This window comes from Archocentrus centrarchus, chromosome 9, assembly GCF_007364275.1.
Source record: "Archocentrus centrarchus isolate MPI-CPG fArcCen1 chromosome 9, fArcCen1, whole genome shotgun sequence".
In the NCBI taxonomy this organism is placed as follows: domain Eukaryota; kingdom Metazoa; phylum Chordata; class Actinopteri; order Cichliformes; family Cichlidae; genus Archocentrus; species Archocentrus centrarchus.
Genome location: NC_044354.1, coordinates 7,289,917 through 7,302,611, shown reverse-complemented (window position 1 = coordinate 7,302,611; position 12,695 = coordinate 7,289,917). Strand labels below are relative to the sequence as shown.

General features: G+C 39.8%; 1 protein-coding gene across 1 annotated transcript in view; it reads right to left on the bottom strand.

Annotated features, from left to right (window-relative positions):
- Nucleotides 1-12,491, bottom strand: part of rasgrf2b (Ras protein-specific guanine nucleotide-releasing factor 2b) — a 46,227-nt gene extending 33,736 nt beyond the window's left edge. The window contains exon 1 of the mRNA XM_030737310.1: nt 11,872-12,491. Within this exon, the coding sequence (XP_030593170.1) occupies nt 11,872-12,147 (276 nt within the window). The 5' untranslated portion in view covers nt 12,148-12,491. The remainder of the gene's footprint in view (nt 1-11,871) is intronic.
- Between the last annotated feature and the right edge of the window lie 204 nt (nt 12,492-12,695).

Here is a 12,695-nt window from a genome sequence, read left to right as displayed (position 1 = left end):
TTGAGTGAAAAAAAATTGCAGGATGCAGCAGATCAAGGACTGAATAGTGAAAAGTAACTGAGTCCTTAACACGAGAGAATTCAGTGAAAGTGTGAAAGTGAACCTTTTTAAGAGATACGTTAAAACAGGTTGACTGAGAAGCTCTGCTTATCTGATACATTTGAAAATAGAAGCATGTGTTTGCCTTTCATTCTATAGATACACTGATTACAAGGCAAAATCCCTCTGCAAAGTCCCACTGCATGGTAATTACCATCACAGGGAAAAACAGTACAGAGCAGGAGTCACAGAAAGCACACCAGAGTTGTGTATGTAAGCCTCTTGTAATCTATAACCTGTGTTTCTGGTGTGATTTTTGAGGGTGTATATGCAAAACCTTAAAAGATCAGAAGAAAAGAAAAACATAAAGGACAAAAAGGCACACGCTGTGATCGTGAGTAATTATTAAAACAGAGATAAGCTCGTACCACCTGTTGTTGGCAGGTCTCATGGTAGAAACAATGCAACACGACAGCAAGAGATGACTGGCTTTGTATTCACAACAAATATCAGTTATTCTGGTTTGAAAAGACCACACGAATTAAAAAGTTCTGCTGAAAAAGCCACAGCACAAAAGAGGAGAGTGAACTGCTTAAAATAACAACATACAATAACCTAACAATAGTTAAAGGTAAATAATATTCCATTGCTGTTAATGTTATTGAACTTCTATCAAATTTTCCATCCATCCATCCATCCATCCATTCGCTTCCGCACATCCTGTTAAGGGTCGCGGGGGGGCTGGAGCCTATCCCAGCTGTCATAGGGCGAGAGGCAGGGTACACCCTGAACAGGTCGCCAGCCTGTTGCAGGGCCAACACAGAGGGACAAACGACCTTTCACACTCACATTCATGCTCTCATTCACACCTATGGGCAATTTAGATTAGCCAATTAACCTAACCCCAGTAAGTGCATGTCTTTGGAATGTGGGAGGAAACCGGAGTACCCGGAGGAAACCCACGCAAGCACGGGGAGAACATGCAAGCCACAGCACAAAAGAGGAGAGTGAACTGCTTAAAATAACAACATACAATAACCTAACAATAGTTAAAGGTAAATAATATTCCATTGCTGTTAATGTTATTGAACTTCTATCAAATTTTCCTTATTAACATAATCAACATTCATTTGTAATTTTCATTGGTCATAATATATTCCCTTAAGTATTATGAGTTAAAATCAGTTGCTTAAACAATAAGAGTCATTTGTGAGAAGACGTTTCAAACGGACAAAGAGGAGAGAGGAGTGTGGGTTCAGTTTTTCCACCCACTAATCTTCTAGATCCGACTCACATTGCTTCTTTATATCCCTCTCATTTCTCTCCTGTTGTGCTCCCTTAGGGGCATTAATATTTTCTGCTGAATGTAGCTTCATAAATGCTGCAAGGACAAGAGAAAAAAAAAACTACTATTGTCATGGAAACCCACTCAATAATTCATTTTCTTTACATTATAACTGTAAAAATGCTTACATGCACAGCTATGCAGCTAAATACGAAAACTTTTTAATGCATTGCTAGTGTTACTCATCATATTTGCCATAACAAATAGTAGTAGATACAGAGAACATTCTCTGCCTTAAAAGAGTAGAAAATATGCTTCATTGATAGATATTGTCTGTGTAATACTTGTAGCCAGATTAACATAGCATAAAGATTGAAAGAAAGAAGATGAAAGAGCTAGTCTAGATCTGTCACAACAAATAACTAAAGTAGCCAACCAGCACATCTAAAGCGCCCAAAGAGACTTATTATGTCATAGTAATTTCAGATGTTTCATTAAAAAAAGTCTTCCTGGACTTTTGTTAATTGCCAAGATGAAACAGTCCCACATGTAGCATGAACCCCAGCAAAACTGCAAATTTTCATTTTCATGTTTAAAATTGTTGCAAAAGCCTGCTTGAAGACACAGGAATGCATTTAAGGAAATACTTATTTTATTTTTGCAGAGGCTTAGATAAGAAGACACCTCTCTTATATCTGTTCAGTATGAAGCTGGGGCTAAGCTTAGCTTAGCTCCTGGGAGTCACTGCAAGCTGCCAGAAAATAGCCTGGCAAGAACCCCTTTAAAATTATACATTGATACACTTAATTTAGAGACTAAACAAACATAATGTGTAAATTAGTGAACTTTAGAGGGCTGTCAGGTGGGGTTGCAATCTGTTCTCATTGTGAGGACTTCAAGTATTTGAAGCCCAAAGGACACACAAATTGTCCTTTCACCCCTATTTTGTGGAAGTAGAGTGGGTCATCTACTGATTGAAAGGTCGGTGGTTCAATCCCGGGGTCTCCTTGTCTGTATGTCGAAATATCCTTGGGCAAGATGCTAAACCCTGAGTTGCATCCACCTGAGTCTGTGTGTGTGCACGTTTGGAAAAAGTGCTTAGACATAGATAAATGTGCTTGTATGAATGTGTGTGTAAATGTGTGAATGAGGCTTGTATTAAGAAAGCAGTTTGAGTGCTCAAATAGCACTATATAAATACTGGTCCATGTATCAGTTAAATGCACGTTTTCATTTTCTTTGTGCAGAGTAAAGTTGGCCATTTCCTCCAAGATCCCAGCTCTCTTATATTTACATTATCCTAAGGTCTGAGAAAAAAGTGAATATGTACATATCTCATCAATGACCCTTTATTTCTTTTGCCTTTAGAAGAGACAAACGTAGGTATCTTAATGTGACAAAAATTTTTTAAAAATGACAGTTTTGACATGGTTCATTTTCTCACTTGAGTGTAAATGGCTCTCTTTTGATATTAAGACTTACTCTATAATTTTAAAAAAGCTTTAATTTACTATATTATACATAGACTGTTTTTTTTTTTTAAATATTTCCTGGAGACTTGTCATTGCAAAGTGATACAAAACATTAATCTGACAGCAGCAGTGGCGGCAGTGGCACTTTATGTAACCGCTGAATTCAGCTAATGATGTGGGCTACCAACTAATGTGACAATCACTGAATCAACATCCCACATCCCGCTGTTTTTTCATTGCCCTCCATGCTGTTCACTTCCTTCAAAGAAGTTTTTATAATAAAGTCTGGGGCAGTCTTTTCCTCGCAGACACACACACACAAGTAAAACATCCACACTGCTCTCACACTTATCTACTCACTGTATATATACACTAATACACTAATAACTGTTGCCCCAGAAAACTCTGATTGGGGATTACCTGCCTATCTGAGATTTTAAAAAAGAGAGAGAGAGATTTAACACATTTCTCCCCTCCTCTACAGTTTATTTTCACTCCTCTCCTCCTACTCTACAAAAACACACACACACACTAAATACAAACAAATGCCTAATATAAAGGTATCAACACGTTTTTACCATTTTTTCCATCTTACAAATGTGTTACTTTATAGTGTCACTTCATTGCCAAGAGGACTGAAAAATCCTGCTGCCTTTATGCAGTAGATACTGAATTAGAGATTCTTCTGCAACTCCCACAATGCAACATCAGAGGCTTCTAAATACACAATAAATCAGTTTTACTGTTTTCTTGAGAATTGCCCTGTGCCTAACCTGATCTTGAAAAACCCAGCCCTCATGAACAAAAGCAATATACAAGAAGGCACCAGACAATTGCTTTACCTCATGCTAAAGTTTATTGAAAACACATCTCCTAAATCTCCTTTCCCTCTTGCCACTGCAGCATATCAGCACTTGTAGCTTGTGACAGAAGGATCATGTATAATAGATGGGAGCAGCTCCAGATATAACACCACTTGTGGATACAGAGGCTCAATGCCCCAAGAGCATTAACCACCAAGGGAGTAACCAAAAACATTCCAAGCCCAGGAGAAAGAAGGAAGACCAGACCAATATTGGTTTAGAGATACAAATCCAATACTCCTAGATATTTGTTTTTCTCACACCTCCTCTGTCAAACATGTAGCAGCATGGTGCCCGACCATTTTTACAGACAGGACTAGCCCTCTGATTTTAAGGATAGTCAATATAGTGTAAGACACAAACATTTTTATTTTCATGTTTTCTTCAATCATCCCATTTTGGAACAAAAAATTTACCAGGCAAGTGAAACAAAACTGTTCTTACACTAGTTTACTACAGGTAAAACTTAAACTAAGTGTTTCACAACTAGGTTTCGCACAGCTGCTGCAGATTTGTCAGTTGTACATCCATGATGTGACTTTCTCGTTCTACCACATCCTAGAGACACTCTATTGCAGCGGTCTCCAACTCCAGGCCTCGAGGTCCGGTGCCCTGCAGGTTTTAGATGTGTCCCTGATCCAACACACCTGAATCAAATGGCTGAATAACCGCCTCAGTATGCAGTCCAGTTCTCCAGAGTCCTGCTAATGACTTCTATATTTGACTCAGGTGTGTTGAAGCAGAGACACGTCTAAAACCTGCAGGACACCGGACCTCGAGGCCTGGAGTTTGAGACCCCTGCTCTATTGGATTGAGCAACAGTATTTAGGTTGACTGTGGTATTTAAAGGGTGATCAGTTGGTACTAAGTGGCAAAAAATGTGTCAAAAAATATCCCATCCCAAGGATGGAGCTATTCTTTTATGTTGTTTACACCAAATTCTGGCTTTAACATCTGAATGTCACAGCAGAAATCGAGACTCATCAGAGCAGGGAACAATTTTTCCAATCTTCTACTGTCCAATTTTGGAACTGGTGTGAATTGCAGCCTCAGTTTTCTGCTCTTAGCCGACAGGAGTGACACTTGGTGTGGCCCTCTGCTGATGTAGCCCGTTTACGTCAAAGTTCCATGTGTTGTGAATTCAGAGATGCTCTTCTGCATACTTTGGTTGTAACGAATAGCTATTTACCTACCTGTCAGCTCAAAGCAGTCTGGCCTCTGGCATCAACAAGCAATTTTTGCCCAGAGAACTGCCACTCATTGGATATTTTCTCGGTTTTCTCTGTAAACCCTAAAGATGGTTGTACGGGAGATCAGCAGTTTATGAAATACTCAGGCCAGCGTGTTTTGGGGACAACAGAAGGACTACTAGCTAAAAACAGATGTACAAAAACACGGTACTTGTACCAGGAATGTTTTGTTGTACATAAAAGCCGCTGCCATTGTTACCAATTTTTTGAATAATGTATTTATAATGACGATATAATATATATATATCAATGTATTTCAAACACAGCAGACAGATTTTAAGACAGATGCCAACTTTAAATTCTGAAACTAACGAGCTCTGTAATGGCTCTAACACTTGGCAAAAAACTTAAGAAGAAAATGAAAATCAGCCTGCAGAGAAAATAAAATCCGATTTGGGGTGCACAGGACGAATCGGTTCCAATTAGTGCAAGCAACAGTGAAAACACAAGACTCAGAGAGGGGCACTTAGAGCTAGAGGAGCTTTCTAATGAGAACTAATTACGCACACGCACGCACACAGTATCAGGAAGCCAGCACTAGAGTGTCACCCCTCCTTTTCCCTTATGCAGAAGGAAACTGTTGAAAGAAAGAAAAAACTGTGAACATACTGTAGCTACACATACAGACTGTACTAAAATCAAACAGCACTCAATTCAATTATCATATCTTTCCCATGCATCAGGTTTCTAATGAAATATTCAGTCTCAATATAATCTGTCTCTTTCAAAGGAGGCTCTTTCTCTCTGCAAACAATTTTTCATAGCATTTTTTTTAAAAACATAGTGGCCTTTTAGAAAACATAAGAGGTTGGAAAACACCCTGCCGTAAGCTAAAATATGATTCCCGACCAATAAGGGAGAATTGGTGGTTTTGATTATTTTAATTATGTGGTGCATTTTCTTTCTGTCCAATTATATTTATATAACACCAAATCACAACACCAGTCGCCTTAAAGGAGCTTTATATTGTATGGTAAAGACCCTACAACAGAGAAAACTTTAGAACAGTGTTTCATGAGTCTGTTGGTGTATTTCTCTTTTTTTCCCAAATCCCAAGATCAAGTTCAATGGGTGGATGAAGTAATGTGATGAAAGTGAGCATCTGTACTAAGTGAAAATGCAAAAAAGAAGGAAAAAAATTATATTACCTCAAATTAAGAACTAAATTTGAATTTGGAAAAAAAAACAAAACTTTTTATTTCTCAGAAATTACTTGTTGATGTTTACGGTAACAAGTGGTTGCAACACACACAGGAAATACAGCTGAACCTGTAAATGCTGGTGCTTCTGAATGGGAAAAATATTAACAGCAGGTTGTTGTATAATCTTATGGTATTATAAACACTTTTTTCAGTTAAGTCTTTAGTCTCACTCACTACTGTGCTGTTTGTGGGGAACTCCTCTGTGATCAACTTTATTAGGTACACTTGTTCATCTGCTCATTAACACAATTATCTAAACAGCCAATCACATGGTAGCAGCAATACATTTAGGCATGTGGACATGGTCAAGACCACCTGCTGAAGTTCAAACTGAGCATCAGACTAGGGAAGAAAGGTGACTTCAGTGACTTTGAGTGTGGTTTTTGGTGCCAGATGTTATGGTCTGGATATTCTACAAACTGCTGATATACTGGGATTTTTCCACATAACAATCTCTAGGGTTTAAAGAGAATGATCCAAAAAAGAAAAAACATCGAGTGAGCGGCGGTTCTCTGGGTAAAAATGCCTTGCTGATGGTAGAGGTCAGAGGAAGATGGCCAGAACAGTCTCACCAAAATTAGACAATCAAAGATTGGAAAAACATTGACTGTTCTGGTGAGTCTTGATTTCTGCTGTGACAGTTGGATGATAGGGTGAGAATCTGGTGTAAACAACATGAAAGCATGGATCCATGCTGCTTTGTATCAATGGTTAAGGCTGGTGGTATAATGGTGTTTGAGATATTTTTTTGGCACGTTTTGGGTCCCTTAGTGCCAACTGAGCATCGTTTAAACGCCACAGCCTGCCTGAGTGTTGTTGCTGACCACGTCCTTCCCTTTATGTTATGGTGGTTGCTTTCAGCGGGATAACACACAGCATCATGAAGCTCAAATTATCTCAAACCAGTTTCATGAACAGGACTGTACTCAGATGGCCTCCACAGTCACCAGTTCTCAATCCAACAGAGCAGCTTTGGGATGTGGTAGAATTGTTATACAGTGCAGTATTTTAATATTTTATACACTGACATAGTTTACTTTAGTTTAATAATGGAGCAAACTATTCTTAGAGGAATCTACAAAAAAAAAACCCCTTTAGATTATAACAATGCACCATAAGTTCCATCGAGACAGCTAACATTTCAGCAAGAACAAAACAATGACTATAACACACACACACACACACACACACACACACACACACACACACACACACACACACACACACACACACACACACACACACACACACACACGGACAAGTTCCTTACAATACAGCAATCAAGCCACATAAACTGCAGTGGCTTCATTTACATGCTTTACTCAGTGTTATGTAAGCTAATGTTGTAAATTACAGCAGGTACTCACTGTCTCATGCTGGCAAATCTGGCTGCGAGTACTTAACTGTAGATTCATGGGGAAATTCCTTACAGTGTTGTGTTTTGTTAATATAGCTTCAGATTATAATGTTTTTCACCTCAGGGTCACCATATGAAGCCCGGTACTGATCTGTTCCCATTACCAGTTCATTAACTTGACATGGCAATGTCACATGATGTATTTCTTATTATGTAATTGTTGCTGCAGTCTAATCTTTTGATATTTAATATTCATTTTAGTAAATTAAGGGTGAACAAACATCTGACCTTTCTATAAAAGTGGGGATGTCTGTTAATCCCAAACAAAAACTGCCAAAACTTTCTGTTGTAAACTTTTGCTGCTCTGTAGACCGAGTTGTGGCTTATTTGCTTTTATAATTGCCTTAACAGAACCAAATGCCAGGAGTTGCTCTGCAAAATTTGACATACTGTACAGTACGAGTGACAACCTGAAAAGAGATTATACCAGTGACTAATGGTCACCTGGTTTTGGTTCATAGCCTCTAATGAACTGTGCTTTGGTCCGAGATCAATAAACAATTAGGCGCTTGATGATAGGGGGAGGGGGAGTTTGACAATTATACACAGCTGAATGCATTGGCTTTTTACACACACACACGCACACACACGCATGCATATTCACACAAGCAAAGCAGGTTCACAGTCGCTGTGGAAACCATTCAGACCAGTGTAAATGCTCTCCAAATTATTTGAAGGGTTTGTGTCTATCAGAGTACAACAGGGAGAAAGGAAGGGAGAGAGAGGGAGAGAGGCTGTGTGGTATTTGTGTGGTTGTATTGTGGCTCACTGTGGGGGTGTCATACTGCAGGTTGCTGGCAGACTCACTCCACTGCACAGACTAACAGTGAGGAGAAAGAGCAACTAATGGCAATATGGAAGGCTTTTCTCTCACTTTCTAAACCAAACAGTTGCATAATGAATCAAACTGAACATGGAAATCCTCCTTTTCTGAAGCGTTGATCATCTGAAACACAAAAGCCCACACATGGCCTCATGAGCCAGACAAAATGTCAGAGTTATGTGGTTCCTCCTGTGCGCATAGCTATGTAGTTAAACAGTCACACACTAGCAGTCGAGGTTTCAGCTGAGGGCAGATTGAAAATAACCCTAATTAAACATCACAGCTGTAGTGTGAAAGTGAGACAGATGGGGAGAGAGTGAGACAGCCAGTGGGAATGTTTTTTTTTGTTTTTTTTTAAATAAAAGCATTAAATAAAACATAATTGTCACGCTCTCTAACATTAAAAGACACAGGTTTTATGCTTACATCGGTGCCAATATTAGCGGCCAGAAAAACATGTAATTTTACCCTTTTAAAAGAAAGACTTGTTCTCTTTTAATCATGAACAGCAACAACACATTCACATGCAGAAAGACTTCAAACCACAGTATTGCATCTACTGTCTTTCCTTCTATTCCTACACATCCAGAATTAATTTTCTTCACACTGTACAATGTTCACACTGTTTCAAATCAACTGTATTAGTAGATGAAGATGGATATTTTTGAGTGATGATGATAGGTTGGCTTTGTTTTTTGCCCTCTCCTTACCTCTTACATGATTAATTTTGCATCCACTCGCTGTGTATTTAATACTTCCTCACAGTGTAAAAAGTGTGGTCCTGTGTATCCCTTCCCCTACATTTTTATGGCCATGATGCCTGCACACAGTCCCTGAGGTTAGCTAAAAACTGCACTCAGATTTCTTTTTCTTCCATCAAGCAGATGCAAGTCTGTCTTTTTCATTATAAGATTGATTGATATAACCCTAAGATTGATCTGTGTATGACCAGTGCATGCAGGTTTTATGTTTGCTTGTTTGTTTGTTTTTTGTTGGTTTTTTTTTTGTTTTTTTTTTTTTTTGGGGGGGGGGGGGGGGGGGTCATTTTTAAATGGTAATTCAAATGTTTCCTAGCAACATGATCTACACCGTTGGAGCAACAATACTGAGAAAACTTTTAGCCGCTCTGTCACAACAGATTCACTCAAAGTATTTCCCAGCACATCACTGCTGTAAATTCATTAAATCCTAACCCTTTCCAGTCCTGAAGGATTCCACAGGGAGTCTGGTATTGCAGTACAAAGTTGCATTGAAATAATTGCTTAAACTCGCAGAGATTTATTTTAAATTGTAGTTCCAATCACAGGGGGGCTGTTGCTCTGTCACTTAGCTGTGTTTTTTTTTTTTTTTTTTTGGCCTTTTACAGCTTTAATCAATAGTTGCAGTGGAGAGAGACAGGAAATCAGGAGGAGAGATACAGGGGGAGGCATGCGGGAAAGAGCGAAAGGCCGGGACTCGAGCCTGCGCCGCCCACACGGTATATGTATATGGGCACCTGCTCAACCTCTGAGCCATCCTGGCACCCCACTCAGCTGTGTTTTTCGAAACAGATCCAAATAAACTGGAATTTGCAGCAGTTTAAAACACAGCTGCATTCCAAGCTACAAAAGTCCTAATTGTAGAAGATCATTTTACCTGTTCTGCAATCAATTGTGTCCCTTTGTTTACATTTCCATGTCATATTACAATTAATCATCTATCCATCCATCAAACCATCCATCCATCTTTTTAACCAATTCAGGGTTACAGGGGGGCAATAGCCTAGCCCAACTGTCATAGGGCAAGAGGTGAAGTACCCCCACCAGTCTATCACAGGGTTACAATTTATTAGTTCATCTGAATTAGTTAATTAAGCAACAACTTAGCCTATACAGTACGCTATACACAGTATCAAATATTGTCATCTTTGGCATCATAACTTAAAGCAACACAAATAATAAAAGTGCTACCAGTGAACCATATTAAGTGAGATAGTATCTCTAATGTCTTTCTAACTGCAAACTTGTGTTCTAGCACTTGTGATGACTTGATTACCATAACTCTTAAATGTTCTTCTTAAAAATATCATAAAATATTATCTGAAATATTTGCCACTTCAACCTTTTAACATACTGAAAGAGTTTCAATAAGTTGTCAACATATTAGCTTACAATAAAGCTATGGAAAGTTTCTGGTAGGCTGACAGTCTTGCAGTAATTAAACATGCATTTGGTTAGATGTTCAGTAACTGCGTTTAAATTTATAGTCACCGTGATTGTCACGTCCAAAATTGCAGAAAAGTTAATGTCACGTGGTTAGTGGTCACATGCATGCAAAACCTCAATAGCAGATTTAAGGTGGCTACACATTTAGATGGATTTGATGTTTGCAGGACACAGCAGCCTGGTTGAGGATAAACTACAAACTCAGTTCAAATTGCAGCTTCTGAGCAACAGGTTTTAAGTGATTGGGCAGCCTTGACCCAGACAACACAAGTCTAAACCGGAGACAGTAGGGCTAAACCCTTCTTAGAAACCAAACCACAGTGAAGCTAATGACAGACCAATGGCCATAAGGTTTCTCGACACTAAATATGCTGTGCAACGCATATAATGAAGAATGAACATGGGAGCTAAAGAATGTGTCCATTTTATGTTACAATCATAAAAATTGCATCATAAGGATATTTATTGGCAATTAAGATTATACAGATTTATCGAGGCGCTGTGGATCAAATAAATAAATAGGGAAGTACAGTATAGAATAAAAATGTGTTACCTGAATTTACATCCTTCGTGAGATTAAAGGAAAAAGCTTTTTCTTGCACTGTTTTGGTTGACTCTTACTGTCAGACTGACATGAATAAGATTTGAAGTTACATAGATCTTTCTTGTGTTTTTCATAATTTCTTTTTGGAAATGAAGGTATGTATTAGATTAAGTCATTTAAACTGACGGGTTAATTGATTCACTCAGTTTTTGTCAGATTGCCAGTTGGTAATTTCATGACCTCAGAGAGAGAAAGCTGTTTCAACTAGAGTCAAAGTGATACAAGTACCTTTTAAACTGGAAAAAGATACGCGGTGGGAAAACCTAGCCAGCTCTTTCGCGCATCCTTAGGGGATGGTCACCTGCTCTGGGAGGATGCATTCCGGGCTCTTCCCACTGCAGGGCTTTTTGAAGAGAGCAGAGAGGCTGAGCTGCTGCAGCGACTTTAGTCTGAGGCTGCATGATCTGTTTTCTCTTTTTGTGTTGCCGTCTGTTGCAAAGCGGGGAAACAACTTGTATTGTAATTTGTAATTGTAATAAGAATGTGTAATACTCAACCAGTAAGTCAATATAAAATCTCTGCAAGCCCCTGACTGACTCCAGTTATCTTCCTCTCCATCATCTTACACTGACTGCAACAGTTCATGGTGTTAGTGACGTCAGTGGGATATGCCGCTTTTGGAAAGTTGTGGCAGGTGACATTAGACGTATGAACGCGTTCATTCACAGCAAGGTTTGGTGATTTGACTTTCCCTGCTGGTATACAATCTCACCTGTTTCTCTAGCGCTTCCTTCCCAGTGGTGGACATCTTAGGAGCCGGCGCGCGCTCGCAGGTGCATCCTTCCAACAGGTAAATCCCAGCAGGGCGCGCGCTCTGCTCATTCTCAAAGTAGAACAGTACATTCTGGTAAAGGGCGAAGAACTTCTCATGCCATCGACTATTCTCCGCCGTCTTCTTGCTCAGGTAGCCGCGCTTAGTCCCCTCTTTACGCGCGATCGCCGACAGAAATAGCGCATGCCCTTCGTTGTAGCGGACGCTCTTCTGCATGATGTCGTACTGTTTTGCAGACAGAAGAAAGTGGGACAAACGGTGCGTTCACCGCGAGCCCATGTTCGCCGATGGTTGCGTATAAACTTTGCCACAGAGCGACGCGCGGCTCAGCGGTGCCGTGGCGCACTGAAAAGTTGCCCCGCTGACGGAAGCGCTTCTGCAGAGGAACTCATAGTAAAGATGCACAAGTCCCACATTCACTACAATAAATCCATCCTTCGCTTTCACAAACAATTAAAAGCGGGAGAAAGCGAGAATCGTGACGTTTACAGAGGGAAGAACCCTCTCGAGTGGACAGACAGAATCACACTCCCGACACACTGTAATCGGCTTTGACAGCGGTTAACTCTCTCGCACACACACACACACACACACACACACTCTCACTCAGCCTGTCTCTCTCTCGCTCTCTCTGGTGATGCGCGCTGATCTTGGAGTTGGCGGAATTAAAGGCGGAGCGTGAGTGAGTTGGTTGTGTGTTTGAGAGTGAGTGAGGTCTTTAAAGACGCACACAGCAAAATTAGAAGTGTTAGATTTCAAGTGTT